The following is a 26,972-nucleotide window of genomic DNA, read 5'->3' as shown; positions in this document are numbered from 1 at the left end:
GCAAAAAAATTATGCTCTTTAACTGGTTCAGTGAATATTCCTTATACCAAATTGTTTGCCAAGTACAACCCAGAAAGGATGAATATGAAATAATTTATTAATCTTCAGCTCATGTTTACATTATGCGGCTGTATGGAATTTTGAGAGTATTCTGTCCGGTTACTTTGATAAGGTTTCAATGCAAACCACTCTGAAATCTGTCCAAATCTTTCTTTCAATGAAGTGAGTGAAGCACATCTCTTCTACTCTTTCAAACACAGCACATTTTTTTTAAAAAAGTATAGAGATACTGTCACTCAGCTCTGTAAGCTTTAGCCTTCGTCTTTGGAGCCATTGAAACATTCAGTTTATTTCAGAGTTCTGCTAGATCATAGCTGATACAGAATTCCTTGAATCAACATTGTGAAACAGTCACTCCATAGATCAGCAGTAGCACTGAAAAAAGGCCTTGTCTCTGGAGTCTTGATTGGCAGGGCAATGAGCAAACAGGAAAAACTGGCCTCTACATCACCTCTGCCCCTGGCACTGGTGGAGTAGAGAAGTGGAAAGCACCCTCCCTCCCCCTCGACTTCCTTTTGCAGTCTCTCCTGGGAAGAAGGGGAGGTATGGATGGCGGTGATAATGGCTGCTGCTACTGCTATTCTTATGAGGGATGAAGAAGGCTGAAACCTCAAGATTCAGGCTTGAGAATAGGCCCAGAAAGCAGCCTGACTGTGGTCCTGGTGAGCCAGCACTGCACTGCTTAAGGATCAGCCAGAGCACCAAGTTGGTCTCTCATTAGTTACCGAGGGTAAAGTGCTACATTGTCCTGCATTTTACCGAGGAGATGATGCTAGATGGGCACTGGGGCTCTTTGTGGTTGACAAAGGAGACTGTTGGTGGTAAAGCTGAATGCTTGTTGCTGATAACAGTACTGGCAAGATTTCTGGGTGAATCCTGCCTCCCCAAAGACAGTTGAAAGGTTATCAACCCCGAGGTAAGAATTCAGAATTCACAACTAGGAAGGGAACCGGTGCTTCCTAGAAAACTCTAGTACTAAACCTCTATTTATCATACAAAAATATTCTGCTGCTCACTTCACAATGGTTAAGGTTTTACTTTTTACCCAGGGCTTGGATAGAACGTAAACCTTTTGGTATTGTTGATTATCCATAATAGTATGTGTATCCATGGTAACTACAAGAGAAGGTATGGGTGTATAAGTGCTCTTAAGTAATACAGATTTGTGTTTCTGTTGGAAGACAAAAGAAATGCTAGATATTTATAGGCTTATTACAACAACATGTGCATTTTCAAGGATGCATGTATATTCTTCAGCAGCAAAATTGATGTTGTTCCTGTAAATCTTTAATACGTGACAATAATTCAAGAATAGGGATAAAAATCACAAATGGATTTCTCATTCGATTGCTTTGGATATTAGCAAGCAAACAAAACTAAGAAATTGCAAATCTAATTTATTTCCTGTTTCTTTATTTTTGTCATATAATAAAGGTCATAATCACTACTTTTGGCAGTCCTCCTGTTGCTTATTATATAAGGAGTACAACTATACTTCCCATTACATAGGCTCAGCTTTGATCAAAGTAAAACGTTCACTCTTTTAATGTAATCTGCAGCCAGCTAACTGGTGGCAGAATTGGCCTGAATGTGTTCAGACGTTTTTTCATATTTGTATAAATTGATTGCTGAAACATTGACTTGATATTGATGATTCTTACAAACCTATCCTGGATATTTTAAACCCCTGTCACTATTTTCTTGTTTTATTGCCATTGTAGATTTGTTTTTTAAAAATACTTAATTGCTTAGAATTAAAATTATGACTAGTTTTTTATTGTGGCACCAAAGTCAGAAATTATCTCCATAACATTTAATCATATATTTTCCAACACTGATCTTGAAAATCCTTATGTAGACAGCAGGAACTGAAACATTTCTGCTCTCGTCCTCCAGAATGAGCAGAAGCTGTGCATGGTCACATGTAAGTTAAAACAGTAGGCATTGTCTTGCATTGAAATAAATCTTAAACTCCTTGTATGCCAACACTCTTGCTCTTAATAACTCAGGATAAAAAAAAGGCTAAGATAGGCATGCTGGGGAGTGTGGGACATCAGTTTAAGAAACAAAATCTTTTGATGCAAAAAAGGGAAGAAAAAATAAGAAAATACTCTGTACAGAGAAAATGGTTTCTAAATGGAAGATTATTTTCAAATATTCCCATGAGGCTTCCGTTGCTCTTTAATTGGACGTAAAAATTGAAAAAGGAATGCAAGCATAGGTTCTTATCCCACAGTAATTTTCTTCCCTAGCTGCTGACCTACAGAAATTCAGCACATGTGGCTTTCCAGCCGCACAGAGTAAACCCTATTCTTGAGTTGAAATCTACAATTTTCTGCAGCTATGGAATGCTGAACTAGGCATTGTTAGATACTTCTTCACAAAGCTGGAAAGTCTGATTATTCCTGGCCCAATTATTATTTAAGGAAATAAGACAGAGAAACTGTAGTCAGCAGAGTCTCCTGACAACCTAATACTGAATGAATTTTCCTCTGATTGACCAAATGTCAGTCCCCGATTTGATTCTGTGTATTAGAAAGATGACCATGTGAATCATGGCTGCTACCACTGTTATACAATTGCAACAAATTATATACCAAATATGTCATATAAGGTGTCAAAGGAAAAGTTATGATTATGATTAAACTGTTCATTTGCTTGTATCACCTTTATATCTGAAGTTATTAATATTGCCTATATACTTTATTGCTCAGATATTTTCTATTCCTCAGTGTTACTCCCAAGTAGATTTACATCAAGGCTAGACAGCTATGTTTTGATGTCCCATTAAGAATACTTCACTCTAATAATGGATTATTGGAGGTGATATTGTCAGGATGCTGATGACTGGTATACTGCCTTTGAGAGGAGAATCAAACTAGAGGACCTTCCACAATGAAAGCCTTAACTTCTTCCCTGAAGAACTTCAGCAACCTATAGGTAAATTTGGAAACAGCATCCCAGTTTACGAAGTCATATGTTGACAATTCATATCACTATTAATTAGCCTGTTGATTAGTAATGCACATCTATAGTGAGTAGATAGAACAAATCTTTCTTCCCGTCGAATCTAACCTCTTAGGGTATGTCTACACTACAAAGTTAATTCGAACTAATGGACGTGAGTTCGAATTAACTTTAATAGGTGCTACACTAGCGCTCTGCTAGTTCGAATTTAAATTGAACTAGTGGAGCACTTAGTTCGAACTAGGAAAACTTCATTTTACGAGGATTAAGCCTAGTTCGAACTAGCTAGTTCGAATTAAGGGGTGTGTAGCCCCTTAATTCGAACTAGTGGGAGGCTAGCCCTCCCCAGGTTTCTCTGGTGGCCACTCTGGCCAACACTAGGGAAACTTGTCTGCCCCCCTCCCGGCCACGGACCCCTTAAAGGGGCACGGGCTGGCTATGGTGCCCGTGCCAGGTGCAAGCCTGTCAGCACCCAGCCAGCAGACCCTGCACCTGGCACGGATCGAGCCACCCACCCGATGCCCCCCAGCCCTCCCTCTCTTCCTGGGGGCGGCTCCCGGGAGCTTGCCCGGGACCGCAAGAGGCGGGCACCTGCCTGGGCTAGTGCAGACATCGTGGACCTCGTCCACGATCTCTGCACTAGGCACAGGAAAGTGGCCGTCTAGGGCAGGATAGCTGCCAGCCTGGCCACCCAGGAGCAGGTGTGCGAGAGAATCAAGGGGGTCCACTGAGACCCCCGACCCTGAGCCCTGAGCTTACAATGGCCATACTGGGTCAGACCAAAGGTCCATCTAGCCCAGTAGCCTGTCTGCCGACAGCGGCCAACCCTAGGGACCCTGGAGGGGATGGACCGAAGACAGTGACCAAGCCATTTGTCTCGTGCCATCCCTCTCCAGCCTTCCACAAACCTTGGGCAGGGACACCACTCCTACCCCCTGGCTAATACCACTCCATGGACCCAGCCTCCATGACTTGATCTCACTTCCCTTTAAACTCTGTTCTAGTTGTAGCCTTCACAGCCTCCTGCAGCAAGGAGGTCCACAGGTTGACTCTTTGCTTTGGGAAGAAGAACTTTCTGTTACTAGTTTGAAGCCTGCTACCCATTCCTTTCCTTGGTGTCCTCTAGTCCTTCTTTATGGGAACTAATGAAGAACTTTTCTGTATGCACCCTCTCCTCCCAATTCCTGGTTTTAGAGACCTCTATCCTGTCCCCCCTCCGTCTCCTCTTTTCTAAGCTGAAAAGTCCCAGTCTCTTTAGCCTCTCTTCATATGGGACCTGTTCCCAACCCCTGATCATTTTAGTTGCCCTCCCCTCTCCCAGCCTCTCTCTTCCCCTCTCCCATCCCCTTTTCCCCGTCTCCCCCAGTTTTGTTCAATAAAGACAGATTCCATTTTGGAAGACACGTTATCTTTATTTTGTACATCAAGAAGAGGGGCTAGGGAAGGGTAAGTGGAAGGAGGTGAAGGAGGAATGGGGCACGAGCCCCCGATGGGGAGGACTGGGCTGGCTCTGCGGGCTTCTGGGGGTGGAAGCTCTCCTGCAGCCCCCCAATTGCCCCCTCTCCCCAGATGGCAGCCTGCGGCAAGTGCAGCCGGGCTGATGGCTGAGTGGTGTGATGTGCCCAGTGTGGGTAGTCCGGGCAATCCAAGCCAGGACTGCTTTGCAAGCGGGGCACCCCTGAGAACTGTCTGTCCGGGGTGGGGATCGGGACCCTTTAAGCACAGTCCTCAGCTAGCCCGAGACAGCATCTCCACGCTCTAAGTCCTCCTCTGATGCCCTGCAGGCACTGCTTCTGGCCATCCTTAAGCCCGGTTCAGGGTCCACTTAATGTGGACATGCTAGTTCGAATTAGCAAAATGCTAATTCAAACTAGTTTTTTAGTCTGGATCCATTAGTTCAAATTAGCTTAGTTTGAATTAACTAATTCAAACTAAGTTAGTTCGAATTAACGTTGTAGTGTAGACATACCCTTAGACACCTTATTTTTAGATGTCAACTTTTGTACATCCCTTTTCACAATCTCTGATTTGCCATTGTTACAACAAGAGAGTTAGGAGTCAGATGGGACTAAACACACTCATACCCCTGCATGAGGACATAGAACCACTCATCTGTATAGTTTGCTATAGGAAATAAGGAACCTAAAATACACCAAAAGGCCTTTGTGGGTTCCAAAATAGGTTTATTCAGAGGAAGAGCTACCCTTCAAGTTGCTGACAGTTGAATGATGTCCACTAGTTTGTGGCTATTCTACTGAACAAATTCATCCTGAATGCCCAAAGCTGAAGCCGTTTGCCTCAGGAGAGCATGACCACACCTAAAATCCTTGTAGAGGAGGACGAATCTCTCTGAGCTGTGAAGTGGCTCTGATCAGTTTTGTTTCCTTTTCCTTGGTGGGCCCAGTGAAGGAAAATAAGCTCTTTTCTCCCTGGCAAGGATCAGTCTGGCTATGTGTGACAGGGTATACCAATCCCACTGGGGAAGCAAGGGTTAACCCTGTCCATCTGGCTGAGGAGGCCCCACCCCCACAGCCCTGCTGGGCATGCACTAGCTGGAAGCAAGGTATAAAGGCCTATGGAACAGCTCAGTGTGGGCGGACTGACAAAGAGGAAGGGGGTGCCACTGGAACTCCTGAGCGGGGACCACATGCAGACCAAGATGCAGAGGCAAGTCAGCAGCAAACCACAAAAGAAGCCCCCAGTCCAGAGGAAAGACCCAGGGAAGACTACACTGGAGAGACTGATAGTAAGTAGCTCAGGGGAGTTGAACCCTGGGAGCTTGACGTGTTTTGGTGAGAGATTCCCTGTCAAGGTAGTGGAGAGGGTGGGTCCAGTTCCATTGTTCCCTATAATATTCTCTATCCTTGGGCAAGTTGTTTTTTCTTTTTGGGTGGGTTGAAATTTCTTATGTGCAACACCAATATTGAGGTAGTGTGCTTTTTCTGGTGGTGGTCACGTCGGGAAAAAGGTTGTGTACCACTGTGGTAGAGTTCTGGCTCTGATGAGTCAAAAGTAGCAAGTACTAGATTTGATGCTAGTTGTTTTCTAGGATGAAACCTTATTTACAAGTTCTTTGAAACATGCATCTGTCTATTAAACTCTGAAGCTATATATTAATTTGTTCTGGGGCTTCTACTCTTTGAGTTGGTGATGCAAGAAAATGAAAGATTCAAACCAGGAGAAACTGTATCTGTTTTACAGGTTTCTGTTTCACCCTCACCCTAAGAATTCCCCAGAGACACTGTATAATCCCTAGTGAATGCCTTTTACTCTTCTTTCCAGTGTCAGTAAGTTAAAATGGTGTGTGTTCTGGCACTGCAACCCCCCTGGAAGACAGATGCAACCCCCTTGGAGGGTCAAGACCCACGGGTTGCGCACCACTGCTCTACCACATGGCAAAGATCTGGCCTTAATGTAACACAATTTACCATGTATTGATTAGTAACATAGGATTTAAAACTAACATTAAGATCAGAGTTTTAGATATCTGCAACACTCCAAAAAAACCTGTTTAAAGAATCTTTTTATTTCTTACCTTAAGCCATTAATACCTATATAAACTTTGTTTGAAATGTAATCATGCAAATGTCCTGGCACGCCCCACCCCCATAGAGGCAGCTTGCCCCTTCACGTCTCCCTCCAACCAAGCTACACAGAGAGAACTGAAGTATGTGAGTCAGGCACCCCAGACAAATGGCCCCTGCCTTCATGTCACTGCACAGATGCTAGTCCTGTCTCCCCCCACTTTCCCTTACCTACTTCTGTGAAATTTGCTCCCCCCAGCCCAGCTGGGATCTGGGATAAAGTCCTGCTTCTCAAACTTGCGGGAGTTAAGACACATAGCACAAACAAATTATCTACCCCACCATCACCTCATCACAGTACACAGAACAAACAAACTCCCCCCTGCCTCCATCTAACCCTAATACCAGCACCCAACCTTCCTTTCTATCCCACACCTAATCAGTGCAGACAGCCCGTTACTTCCCCCTACCCAGCCCAAGAGGCTTGAGGAGACTGCTGAGTTTCTGCCTCTCTCTCTCTCTCCTCGCACAGATGAGACTCTCCATTCTCCCCTCCCCCAGCCAATTACCCACTCACTCACTCCCATGGGTGGTCAGTGAAGGTAGGGCTGGTAGAGGCAAGCCGCACCCTCAGTCCCACCCCTTCCGCTGAGGCACCACTCCCCCCTGCGGCAGCCAAGCCGCCTCCTTGCTTCCCCACCATGGAGAGGTGGGGCAGTGCACTGTGTGCACCCCCCACCACCAGAAGGAGGGGAATGTGAGTGGGAGTGTGTGTGCATCCCAGCATTCCAGGCCCTAGAGCACAGGGAGGGAGGAGGGCACGTGTCCCTAGCCTCCAGCCCCAGAGCATGGGATGGAGGGGAAAGGAAGACATGTGTCCCCAGCCTTCTTGGCCTCGGAGCATGGAGAGGGCAGCTGGGGGCAGCAATGCTCTATCCCCAGAATGCCTACAGTAGGCAGGTCCAGGCTGGTCGTTTGGGAAGGCAATGCCTTCCCCTGCCTATGACATTGGACACCCATGCGCCTTCTGTCCCTCTTTCTCCTCCCCTCCCCCTAACCACTTATTCCATCCTTATCTCCCTTCTTTAACTGCTCTGGAAGCTCCTCCATTTCAAGCTCCGTTTAACTGATGCTTAGAGAGACACCCCCTCTTCCACCAGTCATCTGAGCTTCCTGTCTGCGTGGGAGCTCTGAACCTCATGGCGGGGCTCAGAAAACAGCTGCCCAGCCACACAGCTCATAGGGAACTTTGCCCAGGTCCCCCCACTCCATCCTCACCAACTCCATGGCTGTGTCTACATTGGCATCCCTTTCCGGAAAAGGGATGCTAATGAGACACTTCGGAATTGCAAATCCGCGGGGGATTTAAATATCCCCCGCAGCATTTGCACTTACATGGCTGCCGCTTTTTTCCGGCTTGGGGATAAGCCGGAGAAAAGCGCCAGTCTAGACGCGATTCTCCAGAAAATAAGCCCTTTTGAAAGTAGGAATAAGAAATCCTCCGGAAAAGGGCTTATTTTCCGGAGAATTGGGTCTAGACTGGCGCTTTTCTCTGGCTTATCCCCAAGCCGGAAAAAAGCGGCAGCCATGTAAGTGCAAATGCCGCGGGGGATATTTAAATCCCCCGCGGATTTGCAATTTCGAAGTGTCTCATTAGCATCCCTTTTCCGGAAAGGGATGCCAATGTAGACGTTGCCCATATGGAAAGCTATACCCATTACTATTGACTTTGGCCACTAGACCTTACTGCCACGCAGGAGAAGGCCATTGTTAGTGACTCTGGATGCTAGGCCATGCTGCCTTATGGGAAGGGGACATTGCTAATGACTCCAGCCATTGGGCCACACTGCCCTGCAGAAAGAGGGGGTGGTTATTGACTCTGGGCAGGAGGTCACACTGCCCAAAGGGAAGAGGGAGTTGATATTGACTCTGGCTGCTGGGCCATGCTTCCCTGTGGGAAAAGGGCATTGCCATTGACTCTAGCTTCTAGGACATACTGCTCTGTGGGAAGGGGGCATTACTATTGACTCTGGCGACTAGGCCTGACCACACTGTAGAGAAAGGGCATTGTTATTTACTGAGGGTATGTCTACATTGCATTCCTCTTCTCAGAGAGGAATGCAGATGCAGACACCCAAAATTGCAAATGAAGCGCGGATTTGAATTTCCTGTGCTTCATTTGCATAATTGCAGACTGCCACTTTTCCGGAATAGTGTCTTTCGAGACAACAAACGTGGTCCACATGGGGTTATTTTGAAATAAAACCCTTCCTTTGAAATAATCCTTACTCCTCTGGGGGTATGTCTACACTGCATTCCTCTTTCCAGAGAGGCATGCAAATGCAGCTGAGTGAAATTGCAAATGAAGCACGGATTTGAATTTCCTGCACTTCATTTGCATAATTGCATCCCAGAGCTATTTCAAAATTCCCTATTTTGAAAAAAGAAATGCTGTCTAGACGTGGTTATTTCGAAAGAAAACCCTTCTTTCGAAATTACCCTTAATCCTGAGTAATTTAGGAAATTCAAATCTGCGCTTCATTTGCATTCTTCTCTCAAAAGAGGAATGCAGTGTAGACATACCCTGAGTTTAAGGATTATTCTGAAGGAAGGGTTTTCTCTCAAAATAACCCCATGGGGACCGCATTTGTTGTCTCGAAAGATGCTATTCCGGAAAAGCAGCAGTCTGCGATTATGCAAATGAAGCACGGGAAATTCAAATCTGCGCTTCATTTGCAATTTCGGATGTCTGCATTTGCATTCCTCTCTTGGAAGACGAATGCAATGTAGACATACCCTCAGGCTGCTGGGCCTGACTGCCCTATAGGAAGTGGGAGGTACTATGGACTTTGGACAGCAGGCCTGACTGCACTGTGGAGAAAGGGTGTTGCTATTTGTTCGGGCTGTGGGGTCTGACTGCTCTACAGGAAGTCGGCCTTACTCTTGACTCTAGCCACTTCACTGCACTACCCCTCAAGAAGAGGGTGTTGCTATTGACTCTGGCAGCTATTCCTCATTGCATTGTTATTGACTCTGGCCTCCAGGACATTCTGCCTGGTGGGAAAGGGGTATTTTTAGAGACTTGGGCCACCACACCACATTATGTGGTTTGATCCTGGACTGAGATGTCCTGGACAAGTTAAAGGTATGGATGGGAAGCATAGCACCCTCTCCCCAAACTGTATGGATGCAGGATTGAGCACCATTTTAGGGGCCTCAGAAGACCAATACCCACCCCCTAAGGTATGTTGTTACCCCACAACACTATTGAACAAGACCCAATTCCAATTTCCATTCCAGTTCTGAAGTTCTCTGAGGGGCCAGAGAATCTGTGGAAGTTCCTAATACCAAAGTGGTCTTCATGGCCTGCTCCATAAGGTTTTGCTTCAAACACAGGTCTCTAGACACTTGTATTCTCTTTCTGAATGGCATGCAAATGACGCACTTTTCTTTAATAAGTACAGAGTGTTTAGGGATAACTACCCTACACAATAAGCAGTGTTTAAAACCTGGTGAGAGGATTGCACCAAGCTGAATTCTACTTAATTTATTTATTACTAACTAAATACGAAAGGTACTACATAACTTATTATAACTATGCACATGCATTCACAGTAAAAGTACTGTAATAATAAAAACATGAGCTAAACCCTGGAATAAATTGCCCAGGGAGTTTGTGGAATCTCCATCACTGAAGATTTTTAAGCGTAGCTCAGATAAACACTTGTCTGGGAAGGTCTAGAGATAACATTTAGTCCTCCATGAGTGCAGGGAACTTGACTAAATGACCTCCAGAGTTTCCTTCCATTTCTATGATTGAATACCATACTGAATGCTTTGACTCAAGCCACAAATGGAGAGAAAGAATTGAAAGGGTTGGAGAGGTGTGTCTCTTAAATAGTCATGGAAGAGGTTATGAGGTGTGTGTTTCCCCAAATGATACTGTTCAGCAAAGTTTTCTGGCTTTTGGTGCGCTAGGCATGTGCCTACCTGTGTGGAATACGAATTTGCAATCACTCAAAGAAAAACTTTGGTGAACTAGAATTTAAATACCAGATCCCAGGAGATCCCTGTAATTCTTGTATACCGCTGTGCCCTCTGCCAATTAACATCAAGAGGTGTTTGGATCACACCATGCACAGATGGCCCTAGACTCCAGTTAATTTCTTTAAATCCATCTACATATTAAGGAATTGTATGTACTGGTGGCTGATACCTCCACTGATAAGCTGTGTTCTTACAAACACCACTCCTTAGGCAGAATAATCTTGGTAAACTTAATGATATAATAAATCTCAGTTTTCCTCAACTCCCATGGATTTTCCCTGGAAGGGACAAACTGTCCCTAGTTTTAGTAATGCCATTTAGTTAAAACTGGCTATCTGCTAGCCTCCTATAAATCCATAATAACTTGGGGTTTTGCTACATAAGAAATTGATTAACTTGGTACCTTGCTATAATGCTTGTGATCACAGGAAATGCTCAAGCTAGGTATCCCACAATTTCAATGAGAACATCTCCTGGAAAGGCATTTTTCATTATCTGTACTTGACTCTTGAACTTACTTCTCTTGTTGATCAGCCACAGTAGGATTTGTTATGCTTCCAGGCATTCTACCAAGTCCTTTTCCCTAAGGACATTTGGAAAAGCAGTGGGGAAAGAATTAAAATTTAGTATTAATTTAACTGTACATGGTGTTTATAGCTTTTTGCATAGAAAAAAAATTCATTTAGTGATGTGAGTATGTGTACTTCACTACAGAATGTGCATCGTTTAACTACTACTAAAATTGTTCTCTAGGATTTTTACTTTGAAGAGTAGACACTCAGCTAAAAAAAATCTTGATGCTTCAAAAACCACTCCTTCCAAATAAACTACAATATTACAGAGCCATTTCATCACACAGTGTACACTATTATTGACCACAATGATATATACTGTGCTATTTTAAATTAACTTGTGTTTGCAGTGTGGATATGTGTGACTATATAAAATTATTTAAATCTCTTTCCCTGGGTTTGTTTAGCTGTTTTCACCTTCTTATTTGAACATGTACATATGGTATGTGAGAGTGAGAGCGCTCTCAGTAAATGTTTTGAAGGAGCATCTGTCAAGCAATAAAACTTACATGAAAATATGCTTCTCGTTTAAAACATTTCCACCAGAAGAATTTTAGTTTTGGAATCCATTCATTTTTATAGCTTAGAAGCTTTAATAAGATGTAGAGATGTACAGTCACTGAAAAACCTAAGGTTTTGGTAATAATCTAAGTTTAAATAAAAAATCTGTCTGTAGTCAGTATCAGTTTTCCAATAGAAATAACAAGCATATAGAAGATTCTCTGGTAATCCATAAAAAAAAAATCAGGCATGAGCATGGAATTAATTTTGTTGAACTGGAATGTCTAAAGGTTACAATAACTCTTGGACCAAAGGGACTCTCTTCAGGCATAAATAGCAAGACTCCTACTGTCCTCTCTTGCAGAACAGCTCAGCTGCCAGCAAAAGCAGGTGCTCTCACCGTATCTGGGCTCCAGAGGAAATATTTAGTGAGTACTCAAAACTGTTTGAATACATTAATGTATTATACAACTAAAAGTGCTTCAATTGTGTTTGTGCAGTTTTTTTTAAAGACAAAAAGCATTTAAAAAGCAGGATTTTAAACAACTGAATTTCCGTCTGATGCAAAAATGTTTGCCATTATGTTTTAATTTTTAAATATTTTTTTCATAGAAAATATGATAGCAAAGTAATATATTACATTTGTAATGTATTTGACTTTAAATCTGTGTTCTAAAAATTCTGCTTCAACTTTTAAATTAAATAAAGCATGGCAAAATAACATATAATTTTATCTCTAAAACAATAAATATACCATTAATGTTTTACAGAAACATTTACTGGCCTAATTAATTCAAGATGTGCTTCAAATAAGATTTAAAAGAAAATCAAAAACATATTTCCTCTAACTCATTACCATGAATAAATTTAAGATTTTCTTCTTATTATTATTTTCCATTTTAAACAGTTGTCCTAGATAGATTTACAGCTTTGTAACATACTGCATGGAAACTTTAACTCTGAAAGTCCTATATTTTCTTGGATTCATTTAGTTTTTAAATGCTTTGGATGTGTATTTTCTTTTAGTTCAAAACTTATGCTAGATTAAATTTCACTGGATTACAGTTACTCAGTTTTGATTCTACCGTGACTAATAAGGCTAACATGAACACTTTTTTTCTTTCCATGTGTAAGAAAATGGAAAACCTGATGCCTGGCTACAGTTCCTGTATCTGGACACTGCTTATAACAATTTTAGGCTATACCAGCTGTCTGCCTGTGGGTGATGATTCTGTTTGCACAGCAGAGGAAGTTGCTAAGTACAGCATAGTCTTTGTAGGGAAATGGAGTGAGGCTGCTTTCCCTAAGCAGTATCCCCTTTATAGGCCTCCAGCACAGTGGTCATCCTTGCTAGGTAAGTGAAGTGTGTATAGTGTCAAGACAAAATAAAACTCTCTATAGTTGTGATTTTTTGTGTGTTAATTCCCTTTTGATGATTCCCTTTAGTAAAATGTAAGTCAAAACTAATGTAGCTTGACAGATAAACAGTGACATGCAGAAAACTTGCAGCATCCGAAATACTTACAGAATCTACAACTGTTTTCAATTGGCTGCCGCTGAAGTAAAAAGTGTAAGTTAAAAGTTTTAGAAAATCCTAAATGTTAATGCCCAAATTGTTCTACATCCAGCATAAAGCAGAGAAACTTCTGAAATTAAGATAAACCAAAGCAGACTTTTATGTTGTGCAATGTGTTCCCTTCAATAGGTGTTACCCATAGTTCTGACTATAACATGTGGAAAAAAGATGAATATGCCAGCAATGGTATGCGTGATTTTGCTGAAAAGGGTGAAGCATGGACATTAATGAAGGAAATAGACGCAGCTGGAGAAAAAATGCAAAGTGTGCACGGAATCTTCTCAGCTCCTGCCATTACCAGTGGTACAGGACAGACCTTCACGGAATTAGAAGCACATTCAAGACACTCCTTAGTATGTACATTTACATTTTCATTTTAAGGGTCACTTAATCGCTTTATACCAGCAGATGCAAAAGCAGATAATATTTGAAATGTCACTGATAACTGTCAATATAATGCAAAGTATTGCTAAGATAATCCAGTTTTAAAGAACTTTATTAACATAATATCAAATAAAAAGTGAACTTTAATATTTTCTTTTAAAAACACTAAAATAGAATTGTCATGAATACGACTGATCCATTGCTATACTCACTAGAAATCAGACCCAGAAATTCCTGCTACCCATACCCGTTACAGTTACAGTTAATTTTTATTATGTTTTTCTTTTACTTCCTAGGTTTCTTTTGTTGTACGAATTGTGCCTAGCCCTGATTGGTTTGTGGGTGTTGACAGCCTAAATCTATGTGAAGGAGATCATTGGAAAGAACAAGAAACTGTAGAACTTTTTCCCTATGATGCTGGAACAGACAGTGGTTTCACGTTTTCCTCACCAAACTTTGCCACTATTCCACAGGACACTGTTACAGAGGTAAGTGTATGTATTTTGTATACACATGCATATGTATTATGTCATATCAGTATCTTATGATTATTTTTTAAAATAACTGTTCTGAAATTACAACATGAACAAAACTTATTTTAGTATTTCGTACTGTATCTGGATTTCTGATTTATCAGGTAACTCCAGCGCGAACGCATTTAGCAGTTGTTCGGCTGATGTCATTTTCTCTGCGCATTTGCAAATGCATTTGGCTAGAATTTTTTTTTTATATCTAGGATTTATAATACTTTTATTTTGTATTGTCATCTAAAATTCTGTAAAAACAGGCATACATTCTTTTTAGGCTTTTTTATTTTAAAAAAGCCAGATATTTCCCTGTGTCAGGGAATCTCTGGGAATTGCTGCTGCCATATGGGCTGGGAAGGGAGGGGAAATTTTCTGAGAGAATTGCCAAAACCTGGGAGCTGTTAGCATGTAAGGGAAATGAGCTAATGGAAAGGAAGAGGAAATTTTGCTCAAACTTTTTTCTGTGGCTACTGCCCTTCTCCTGCTCCAAGTCCTTTCTGTCACTTCCATGCTCAGCCTACCCTGTACACTCTTTCAGTGAGCTGTTATTTAAATGTGGCTAGAAAATGGACTACCTGAACCCTACATTTCTTAATACTGTCAGTCTTCAGCCTGCTCCTTCTTGGGTTTAAGAAGTGTTTTCCCATAGCAGAATGAAGTACTTGCAGGAGGGGGAAAGAACAGAGAAGCTGAAGCACAACCCTCAATGAGTCCTTATACCACCTCTGCTGCAGCACCTATCATGCCTCAGTCAGGAACCTTACCACTGCCAACATTCTTTTCCTAGCAGTTCTTGTGTCCTCTGTCAGCATGCTCCTAGCATTATTGTGCGCTCTGACTACACTCCATCCAGTATCTCCATCCAAAACCAGCCATAATTTCTTGTGTGATCTCAGTCCCAGAATCCTTTCCACAAAAGTTAATGGGATTATCTTTATGAGAAGAAAACACAGCTTTTTGTGGGGCTTTGGTACATAAAGACTGTGCACCCCCACTTCACATGCATTTTTCTCATCCAGAAGCATAATTAAGATATGGCAATACTATTACATTAAACTTCCTTTTGTTTTTAATTCCTAGATCACTTGTTCCTCTCCAAGTCACCCAGCAAACTCGTTTTATTATCCGAAGCTGAAAAGTTTGCCACCTATTTCTCGAGTAACTTTTGTAAAACTTAAAAGAAACCAACTGGGTCTTTCTGATCCTCAGCAAAACCTGACTGCAATAGGCAATGAAATAGATGACTCTGTCTCAAGTAAGTGGTTGGTACTTTCATCAGCTTGTCCCTTTTGTTCCCATTTACTGAGCAGTAAGAAGGGAAGCAACATTTTAGAAAACTTCAAATCTGGCAGGATATGTGGAAAAAGAAATGTGGTTATGCAAAATATTACCACTGCTATCAGCAGCAACTTTTTCCTTTACAAAAGTGCTGCTCAGGCCTGTCAAATAACAGCTGAACATTATATTCTCTATACCCTTCCTATGTATGAGGGCATTAATTATTCCTCTGTACTGTGGATCTAATTTTAATATCATTTAAACTTCCATAAATTGTGAGTCATTCTACCATAGCTAGTGGAATTATACAAGTGTAAACATAGTAGAAGTGAGATTACAATTGAGCACTCTGTGACAGAGACCAGAACAACAATACAGGCAATAAACCAGTCCAAATGTGATAGGAAGAGGTTACTGAAAGAAACATGTAGAAAAAGCCTTTATGTGTGGCCAGGGAGACACAGGTTTAGCTTAGATCCATAGCATGGTTTGTTCAAGCCATAGAACTTCCACAGAGCCATCATTTTAAGTGAAAGAGATATTCTTTCACACTCCCTGCTCCCGAATCTGGGAAACTACTAAAGAAAGTTCTTCCTGTGAGTTTTTAGATAATGGAGCAAAGGGATCATATTGTATTCTCTGAGGGTATGTCTACACTTTCTAATGAAGCGTGGGATTTAAAATTACTGTGCTTAATTACCATAATCTCGTCCGGCCACCACTTTGAAATCGCATTATTGCGAAAAAAACCCACCCTGTGTAGCAACATTATTTCGAGATCTCTTGAAATAACTGTTAAACCTCATTGTATGAGGAGTAACAGTTATTTTGAGAGAGATTTTCTCTCGAAATAATGCTGCTACATAGGGCGTTTTATTTCGCAATAATGTGATTTCAAAATGGCGGCTGGACGCAATTATGCTAATTAAGCATGGGATATTTAAATCCTGTGCTTCATTAGCAATTTCGATACACTACATTTGCATCCCTATTTTGAGATAGAGAGCAAGTGTAGACATACCCTTGGGTAAAAATTATTTTGATATTTATATAAAATAAGAAAAATGAATTTAGTTCACTGACTTAAATAGAATTATGATAGCAACTGACCTCTACAGAACAAAATACATGAGAAAAGCTTGAAATTTCTATTGAAATGCTGAAGTGAAGCCAAATTGAATTTCAGACAATAATAACATATTTATCCCATCCCAGTATTCATTTTAAAAATGGTCAATGAATGTTATTGCTCAGGTACATGAAGAGTCACTGATTTGACTTACTTAGGCTATGTCAACACTACAGTTTTTTCAGAAAAACTTCACTTAAGTCCACACTGCAATCGCTATCTTTCGGAAAAAAATAGAAAAAACAGAGAGGATTTTCTGACATTGGTAAACCTGTTTCTATGAGGAAGAAGCCTGTTTCTGAAAGAGCTCTTTCGGGAAAAAAAGTGTGTGTGGACAGGGAAGAGGGAGTTCTTTTGAAAGAAGAGGAAAGAGGAAAAAGTACAGATGTCCTGATGGCCACTCTGTCCATAGTAATCACAGCTTAAATGAGAGATAGCGCCCATCTTTTGAAAAAGCAGATCGCTTTGGCTGTGTGGATGCTCTTTTTTGAAAGAAGTTTTTTGGGAAGATCTCTTCTGAAAGAAGCCTGCAGTCTAGATGTAGCCTTACTGACACTTTGCCAGGAGTTTAGACCTAAGATAGGCTTCTCAAATTTCCTCACTGTGAGGGAGTCAGAGGAGGGCCTGACAGTTCAGGGACTAAACAAAGCTTTTTTGCCCAACCAGTCCCACCCCATTTTACCTGCAGCCAATGCCAGGCCTGGCAACAGTATAAAAGGAAAGAGTTGGTTCTGCTGTCTACAGGACCTGAGCCAGAGCCGTCTACTGGGTCAGCCACAGGAGTACGTAAGTCTCCAACCGCTCCCCGTGGTGGAATGGAGAATAACCTACGAGGAACCCACACTGAAGAGGGGAAAACTTAAGCACTCTGATAAGAGGCTGGGTTTCCTAAGCCGGGGCCCCAATGGCAGGGACTTAAACACCCTTTTGCCACCAGCGAACTCTGAGACCCAACCACTAGGCCACCCTACTGCCCGGAAGACCCAGCCACACTCACCATTGATAAATTTTAAAATACTTAACTTCCCATGGATAGGATGTCTGACTTATACATTTATGAAATTTAATATTTTTAAAATGTTCTCAGTAAACAAGAGCTGACCAACCATCATTCAAATTGGGTGATACAAATTACATATAGAATAATAGCATTTGAGAAGGGATTACTACTTAGTCTGGCTCCTATTTAGGAAAGGAGTTTACATATGTATTTAAGTGCTTCTCTTACTTGGCATGGTTTTGAAACATGTTCAAAAGCTTCCGAGGGGTAGCTGAGTTAGTATGAAACTAGAAAAACTTTAAAAACACTGAATAGTCTAGAAGCACCTTAAAGGCTAACAAAACAGGTAGATTGAGCTTTTGTGAGCACAACCCACTTCTTCAGATGACATGAGTAAGTGTTTCCTGAACTTGGTCTTTAGTGTACTACTTTGAAGATATCATGTAGTCATCTCACTCTTGGCTCCCTAGTCTGAGAACGCTGGGTTTGTCTGGTCCTGGAAGTTTACGATCCAAGAGTCGAAACCCAGCCAATATGGCACTTTTAGAACATTTTTTTATTTGATTTTTTTATTTAATTCCCCTTAAACATGAGTAACTAGAAGTGCTATCTAGAGCAACATGCTGTTTTAACTTCCCCACAAAATTAATGTGCCTCAGTGTAGGTTAAACCCCCCCTCCGCATTTTCCCCCAGCTCACCCCAGAAGTGTTCCGAGACTGTACTGGGCATCCCCATAGCTGATACAGCAAATAGTACCAAACTATAACAGGATATGTAGTATATTTGTAATACATTTGATGAGTTAATAGTAATTGTTTAGTCATATTAAAAGTTGTTTTAAGCTTTCTACAGAAGTCCATGTGTCTACACTCCATTAAAAATGTTAGTAAATCAAGGTATATTATAAAATATAATTAGAAGAGTCACACATACTGAATCAGAGAAATTAATTGTAATTGTAGTCAGAAGTCCCCACTCTGTGTATATATCAGAAACATAATCCATATAAAAACTTACTTCACAGACATAAGGAAAGATTTAATTATCAAAGGTCAAACCCTGTTCCCCATCCACTCAAGGTCCATAGGGATCCATGACTACAGGCGTATTCCCCCCAGCCACATTTCTGTTAGTTATATGCAGTTTACAGAACTTCTAACTTATTTGGTTGTAATAAGTACATTTTAGTATTAAAATACTTCATATATATTACTGGCAAAAGGGAAGACTTTGTGTAAAAAAGGTGTTTTATCTTTTCTTACCAAAAACTAACCACAGTTTAGCCATAAAAGGAACTAGCACTTTCTGAATTTATGAGGAAGAATAGAATAGGAGTTAAATGGAAAAAGAAATGAATAGGAAGAATATACACAAAGAAGACCCAGAGTATATAAAGAAATTTTATATAAATCTTAGTCCTGGTCTTATCCAGGAAGCTATGCAAGGACAAATGAGTTATTAGTTATGAGAGTACAGTAAAATACAATTTTATTTTCAGAGCATGCGCATTTTTCATTTTTTCACTAAAGGAATATTTTAAATTTTCAAATAAATATTATTCCATATCCAACCTGTAGTACCTCAGACAACCTGTATATTACAGTAAAAAAAGTCTACCTTTTCAGGAACCAAAAACAGATGTCTATTTACTAGACTTTGTATGGCTTTTATTACAGGAATGTAAAATTCAAATCATGTTAATTCTGCATATTTAAGTAGTTCTTTTTAATATCATCAGTAATGAAACTGAAATTCTTCATGTAGCAAACCAAACTTCAGCCTTATATTTGTATGAGGAAGGACAATTTGATTATAGTTTTGTACATTTTGCCAACTATGTGTTTGCCATAAGGACATATTTCTATCAAATCACCTCTTATTATATATGTTACAGAAACACCACTGGACTGTGAGATATCACTGTGGTCTTCCTGGGGTCTTTGCAGAGGTACTTGTGGCAAGATAGGAACCAAAACCAGAACTCGTTATGTACGCCTTCAACCTGCTAATAATGGAACTCCTTGTCCAAACCTGGATGAAGAAACAGAATGTGAGCCAGACAATTGTGTTGGAAATATCCTTGCCAGTGGAATACAGACTAGACAATAATTTAAATGAAGGTTAGAATTAGTTGAATCTAAACTCCATGTCAGTCACTATTCCTTATATTCCAGGTATGTCATAATGTTTTATTGAAATATTTAATTAGACTGGATGCTGATTCTGCCCTTTGATTTAAGACTTTCTTGTTGTATTAGTTAATTTTAGTCCAACAATTCCACAGAACTTTCCTTCCTACAAACATTGTGTAAGTTCTTACAGTACCATCTAGTGGTAGAAAAAAATTGGACTTACTGTGCAGTTCATTTATGTCAACAAATCTTTTTAATTCAATCTAGCTTATCACATACAATCTTGAATATTAGAATTTGTAGATGTAATATGGTTTATTTATACCTATAAAGCTAATTATTATGTTGCTGTAAATTATGTTTTATTTTAATTTATTGGCATTTATGTTGACTTCTTTTAATTATGTTTAATTGGGTACATTTCTTTAGAAAATACTTATATAAACCACAGTTATCAGATATTGTAACATGGTTAGGATAATAAAATAATTGACTAGGCTTGTCTTGAATCCTATGCATGCAGACCAGGAAGTTCATTTTTCCTCAAACAGGAAAAATGCCAACTACAAAAATACTTACCCCACAAGTTTCATATAAGCAATCTAAAGTTTGTATATTAGCTACTAAACTCACTAGAGCTGAATCACTTTTCAGATTAAAAAAATTTACTGATCTTTGGCATGGATACTTCCACAAGTAAACTGACTGGGAAATAATTAGTGAAAAAATGTAAAATCTGTTCAGCTGAATATAAATTATGCCATTTTCTATGTACAGGCAGTCCCCGGGTTACGTACAAGATAGGGACTGTAGGTTTGTTCTTAAGTTGAATCTGTATGTAAGTCGGAACTGGCGTCCAGATTCAGCCACTGCTGAAACCGATCAGTTTCAACAGTGGCTGAATCTGGACACCAGTTCTGACTTACATACAGATTCAACTTAAGAACCCCAGGCATCCCCAAGTCAGCTGCTGCTGAAACTGATCAGCGGCTGATTCCAGGAAGCCCGGGGCAGGGGCTTCCTGTAGTCAGCCACTGGTCAGTTTCAGCAGCGGCTGACTTGGGGACACCTGGGACAGAGCAGCTGGGGTGCTGCTGGGTTGGTCCAGTAGCGCTGCCGCTGGACCAACCCAGCAGCACCCAAGCTGCTCTGCCCCAAGCGTCCTGATTCAGCCTCTGCTGAAACTGACCAGCAGTGGCTGAATCAGGACGCCTGGGGCAGAGCAGCTGGGGTGCTGCTGGGTTGGTCCAGTAGCACCCAGAGCGGCGCTATGGGACCAACCAGCAGCGCCCCAGCTGCTGTACCACAGGCGTCCGGAGCAAAGCCGCGGAGCACAGGGGCAGCGGGACAGCCGCGGAGCACAGGGGCAGCGGGACAGCGCGCTGTGGCTGTCCTGCTGCCCTCGGGCTCCGCGGCTTTGCTCTGCTTTGCTCCCCGTCCCCCTCGTCTGCAGACCAGGGGGACGGGGAGCAAAGCGACGGAACATGCGGGCAGCGGGCAGCCCAGACGCATCTGGGCTGTCCGCTGCCCGCGTGTTGCGCCACTTTGCTTCCTCTCCCTGGTCTGCTGGAGACCAGGGAGAGGACCCCGTTCGTAACTGCGGATCCGACATAAGTCGGATCCACGTAACTCGGGGACTGCCTGTATATGAAATAAATGTGCCTGTGTTTCTTTAAACACATAGGTGGATATGAATTATTTGTTTATGTACAAATCACACATTCTAGAAGCATAAATGAAGACTTATGGATTTGTTTTAAATGACACAAAACAGATTTATGAATAGATTTCACAAAGCATAACATACTGAAAACTGTTCTAGGCTACTAATTTGTTGGAGGGGAAGAGAGATAATACATGGGTTATGCAGCATTTTCAGTTAGAACATAGGAAAGAATTTAACAGAAAACTTTTTAGCTAGTTCTGTATCTGTAGGAAAACCATTATTGTGCATTCAGAGGGACATGGTATATTGTATACTCTTTAGATACAGAAAAACTTAAAGGTTCTGACACTTTTTTAAATAGGACTCAGTTGCAGAGCCTGATAAATCCTTAATAAAATTGAACTTTTATCAACTTAGTGCATACTAGTCCTCCAAATGTTGAATAAACAATTAAACACTTCGCTTTGCTTCAATACAACTAAATATTTAAAAAACAGAACTTTTGTTGTTTCTGGATGCTTTGCATTTCTCAAATTATCACTCTCCTGTCCCTCCTGCTCCTTGTGTCACTTATTTATAACATGTACTGTTCTACAAGTGCCTCCCGTTTCCACATGCTTTTATTTCCCTTACCTCTCAAATATCCTTATTTTGGGGGAGGAAAGTAACTTTACTCAGCTCTCTCCACATTTTTCCTTTTTCTATACAGAAGCTTTCCTTATTTTTTGTTTGTGCGAAGAGAGTATTTGACTGTATAAATATCTAGATCAGTGGTCCCCAACGCGGTGCCCGCGGGCGCCGCGGTGCCCGCGGGCGCCATGGCGCCCGCAGGGGCATTCGTGTGCGCCCACCAAGTGCTCGGGGCTGGCCTGGCCCTGGGCACGTGGCGCACGCATGGTGCTGGAGCCGGCCCCGGGCGCATGGCGCAAGGTGAGCACCAGCCCCAGGAGCGTCGCGAATTGGCCGCCCACACTGTGGGCGCATGGCGCTTGGAGAAGGCCCCGGCCCCGGGTGCGCAGCACTTGGGGGGGAGCTCCGGCCCCGGGCGTGCGGCGCTTGGAGGGGGGGACGCCAGCCCCGGGCGCGCGGCACCTGGGGGGGAGGCCAGCCCCGGGCAAATGGCACTTGGGGGGGAGCTCTGGCCCCGGGCGTGCGGCGCTTGGAGGGAGGTGCGCTGGCCCCGGGTGCGCGGCTCTTGGAGGTGGCCCCACCTCCGGGGTGTGCTGATATGGGGGGACCCCGCCCCCTGGCGCCCAGCGGGCGAACGGCCACCTCCAAAGGTTGGGGACCACTGATCTAGATAAGCTGTTACCATGGCTTCAGAACAACTTAAAAATGTATTAAAATATACATGTGAAATATGCTTGCTGGTTTTATATGTCCAGTTTCCCACACTCACATGCCCATCCATTTTCATTGCTCTTTGCCTCATTTCAGTGGACCATCCTGCTATAAGACACCCATGTCACTGCAAGGGATGAAATTAGCCTCTAGTATCATGACTATTAGAGGCCAAGACAGAATTTGCACTATTGACTGTGTGACAAAGTCCCTTAATAGCTCACTGGGGGTTCTGCACTTCTTGGCGGTTACTTGAGCGCCTCAAAGACTCACGGAGCCCCCTTTGTTGCCCTGGGATTTCCCTAGAGGCAAGGTGAGTCATTCTCATCACAGGCCAGTGCTTGGGGTTCAGCATTTCCTTTCTCTGCTCTGTGTGCCTTCCAAAAATTCTGCCCCCTCCTGGGAGGAATCCTTTTATAGGAACCCAGGAGGCCTTATCTGGCAGCAGGTGCTTAATTAACCCCAGCTGCAAGCTGCCTCCTAATTAGGCCTCTATTTTCTACCCTGGCTGCTGGGCTGTGTTCAGGTGAGGCTAATTTGAAAACAAGACAGAATTAACCCATGTCCCAATATGGCAGCCTTCTATAAGAGGTTTGCAGTTTTCAGGCTGTGGGTGTCACAACTGATAAATGGTTAAATGTTCCAAATCCTGTGATTAATCCATGTGCCTGGAGTGATGATAGAATCCTAGGTTAGGACACAAAAATGATCATTACAAACATTAGGAATGAGAGTATAGGAAGAAACTTGTAATATTTTCCAAAAGATCTCATGGTAACAGCTGTAACTTATAACAGCATGAAATCTACCATATCTGAGAGAGGCATTTTTCACCTGGCCCCCAGTTGCTGTGGTGATAGATGGCTGGAATAGTCCTCTCTCCCCAGTGCAGCTTGCATACCTCCCACCTTCCGGACGCACTTTAGGGAGGGCAGGAGAGTATGTGTCTGTTACAGTAAGCAGGCCCTCACATAGTGAAGCAGCCAAGCCCAAGATCAATGCCTTGGTGGGACACAGCAACAAACCAGGGATGCCCCACAACAGGAGCCTAGAGGAATTACTCAAGAAGGACAAGCCAGAGTTGAACCCAATATCACTGTTTTTCGGGGCCATTAGAACTGGGTCATGTGATCTTGCATAAGGAGGGTGGCTTCAGCTAGCTAAGAGGGGAGGCTACTATTCTGTGTGCATTTGCAGATAGTGGCAGAAGGGGGCTAGAGGTGTTGTTGAAAGGTTACTGGGGATGCAGACAACTAAGTGCACCCAAGATGCACTTCCATACTGGAACATTTATATTTCCATTGACTATGAATTTGTATTTCCATTGATTTTGAATATTTCCATTGACTTCAGTCGGTTTTGAATTAAGCCCTAAGATAGCTTTCCTCAGTCTATGACCATGACAGCCAGCTCACTGCCTACTCATCCTGGGGAAGCAAGTTAATCCCTGAGGTGGCTAAGATCTCAGATGAGCACAGAGACTGGGAAAGAGGACTGCCAGAAGTGTTTGCCTTGTCCTGGGCTGAGAGAGGCCTCAGAGAAAGGTAAAGCTACATTACATTACAAAATGCATCCTTTCCAATGAAATACTATTTTTTTAATGCTCCTGTGCCGTAGAAAGAGATCTTTCCTTGAAAAAAGCATTTTTGGTCACTATGCACTAGCACATACATGTACAACAGAGATCTCTATTGACAAATGAGCAGAAATAAGAACACAACAAAATTTTGAGATGGTACCACGCCATTCAATAGATAGAAACTATCCCAGACAGTGTAGTGATTCTAGAATTGGAAGCAGAAAATAATTTATTTTAGTCATTTTTCCTCTTGTTTGTTGAATGTAGGAGCAAGAGAGAAATTTAGTTTATCTATACCCCACCTCTAATAATTTTGATTTCTCATAATGACAACTTCCATTGAAATGGACGTTCCACTTCTTAGCAATCTTATCCATCTTATTGACAGAACCCTACCAAATTCAGTTCATTTTGGCCAATTACACAACCATGGGATTGTTAAAGTAGTACATTTCAGCTATTTAAATTTGAAATTTTATGATGGTGTAACGGTAGAGTCCTGACCCAAAAAGGAGTTGTATGTGGGAGGATCAAAAGGTTATTGTAGGGGGGTTGCAGTACTGCTACCCTTACTTTTGTGCTGCTTCTGGTGGTGGTTCTGCTTTCAGAGCTGGGCAGCTAAAGATTGATGCTGCTGGCTAGGATCCCAGCTGTAAAGGCAAAGGCACTGCCAGCAGCAATGCAGCAGTAAAGATGTCATGGATTGCACCCTTACTTCTGAGCTGCCTGAAGAGCTGGGCCCTAGTCTGTAGCTGCTGCTCTACAGCCACCTAGCTCTAAAGGCAATACAGAAGTAAGGGTGCCAACACTGTGATCCGCCCCTAAAATAACCTTAGAACACTCCCTGGTCATGACCTCCAGTTTGATAAACACTGATCTCCCCCATTCAATCTGTACAGTATAGGGTAAAAACACACAAATGACCAGATTTCACATAGCAGACCAGATTTCACAGTCTGAGACATTTTTCATGGCTGTGAATTTGGTAGGTCACACAAATTGACTATGAAAGCAGCTGTGCTGTATTTTATTTTTAAATACACACATAGGGTATGTCTACACTACAGAGTTAGTTCGAACTAACTTAGTTCGAATTAGTTAATTCGAACTAACTTAGTTCGAATTAGTTAATTCGAATTAAGCTAATTCGAACTAACGCGTCTAGAACTAAAAACTAGTTCAAATTAGCATTTTGCTAATTCGAATTAGCATATCCACATTGAGTGGACTCTGAACAGGGCTTAAGGATGGCCGGAAGCAGTGCCGGCAGGGCATCAGAGGAGGACTTAGAGCGTGGAGATGCTGTCTCAGGCTAGCCGAGGGCTGCGCTTAAAGGGACCTGACCCCCACCCCGGACAGACAGTTCTCAGGGGTGCCCCGCTTGCAAACCAGTCCTGGCTTGGAGTGCCCGGAATGCCCACACTGGGCACATCACAGCACTCAGCCATCAGACCGGCTGCACTTGCCGCAGGCTGCCATCTGGGGAGAGAGGGCAATTGGGGGGCTGCAGGAGAGCTTCCACCCCCAGAAGCCCGCAGAGCCAGCCCAGTCCTCCCCATCGGGGGCTCGTGCCCCATTCCTCCCTCACCTCCTTCCACTTACCCTTCCCTAGCCCCTCTTCATGATGTACAAAATAAAGATAACGTTTCTTCCAACATTGACTCTGTCTTTATTGAACAAAACTGGGGGAGACTGGGAAAAGGAGGTGGGAGAGGGGAAGAGAAAGGCTGGGAGAGGGGAAGGCAACTACAATGATCAGGGGTTGGGAACAGGTCCCAGATGAAGAGAGGCTACAGAGACTGGGACTGTTCAGCTTAGAAAAGAGGAGATGGAGCAGGGACAGGATAGAGGTCTCTAAAAGCAGGGGTTGGGTGGAGAGGGTGCATTCAGAAAAGTTCTTCATGAGTTCCCATAAAGAAGGACTAGAGGACACCAAAGGAAAGGAATGGGTAGCAGGCTTCAAACTAGTAAGAGAAAGTTGTTCTTCATAAAGCAAATAGTTAACCTGCAGAACTCCTTGATGCAGGAGGCTGTGAAGGCTACAACTAGAACAGAGTTTAAAGGGAAGTGAGATCAAGTCATGGAGGTTGGGTCCATGGAGCAGTCTTAGCCAGGGGGTAGGAGTGGTGTCCCTGCCCAAAGTTTGTGGAAGGCTGGAGAGGGATGGCACGAGACAAATGGCTTGGTCACTGTCTTTGGTCCATCCCCTCCAGGGTCCCTAGTGTTGGCCGCTGTCGGCAGGCAGGCTACTGGGCTAGATGGACCTTTGGTCTGACCCAGTATGGCCATTGTAAGCTCAGGGCTCAGGGTCGGGGGTCTCAGTGGACCCCCTTGATTTTCATGTACACCTGCTCCTGGGTGGCCAGGCTGGCAGCTCTCCTGCCCTAGCCGGCCACTTTCCTGTGCCTAGTGCGGAGATCGTGGACAAGGTCCACGATGTCTGCACTAGCCCAAGAAGATGCCCGCCTCTTGCGGTCCCGGGCAAGCTCCCGGGAGCCGCCAGCCTGGTCCCGGGAAGAGGGGGTGGGCTGGGGGGCATCGGGTGGGTGGCTCTGTGCCGTGTCAGGTGCAGGGTCTGCTGGCTGGGTGCTGGCAGGCTTGCACCTTGCACGGGCACCGTAGCCAGCCCGTGCCCCTTTAAGGGGTCCGGGGCCTGGAGGGGGGCAATAGAGTTTCCCTGGTGTTGGC

The 26,972-nt window shown here is 43.0% G+C and overlaps 1 protein-coding gene across 2 annotated transcripts; it reads left to right on the top strand.

Moving 5' to 3' along the window:
* Positions 1-609: 609 nt before the first annotated feature.
* SPON2 (spondin 2) lies at positions 610-20,548 on the top strand. 2 transcript variants are annotated; one of them, XM_075930920.2, is made up of 7 exons: positions 610-976; positions 12,036-12,099; positions 12,806-13,025; positions 13,377-13,600; positions 13,928-14,119; positions 15,239-15,413; positions 19,461-20,548. In XM_075930920.2, the coding sequence occupies exons 3-7, from the start codon at positions 12,809-12,811 to the stop codon at positions 19,673-19,675; spliced, it is 1,023 nt and encodes a 340-aa protein (XP_075787035.2). In that variant the 5' UTR covers positions 610-976; positions 12,036-12,099; positions 12,806-12,808; the 3' UTR covers positions 19,676-20,548. The 2 variants fall into 2 exon arrangements, with proteins under 2 accessions (XP_075787035.2, XP_014430158.3); XM_014574672.4 differs by lacking the exon at positions 610-976 and having other exon boundaries at positions 11,917-12,099.
* Positions 20,549-26,972: the final 6,424 nt, after the last annotated feature.

This window comes from Pelodiscus sinensis, chromosome 4, assembly GCF_052426305.1.
Source record: "Pelodiscus sinensis isolate ZL-2025 chromosome 4, ASM5242630v1, whole genome shotgun sequence".
NCBI lineage: Eukaryota > Metazoa > Chordata > Testudines > Trionychidae > Pelodiscus > Pelodiscus sinensis.
The sequence above is the reverse complement of the archived record's forward strand: the minus strand, read 5'-3'. Positions and strand labels throughout refer to the sequence as shown.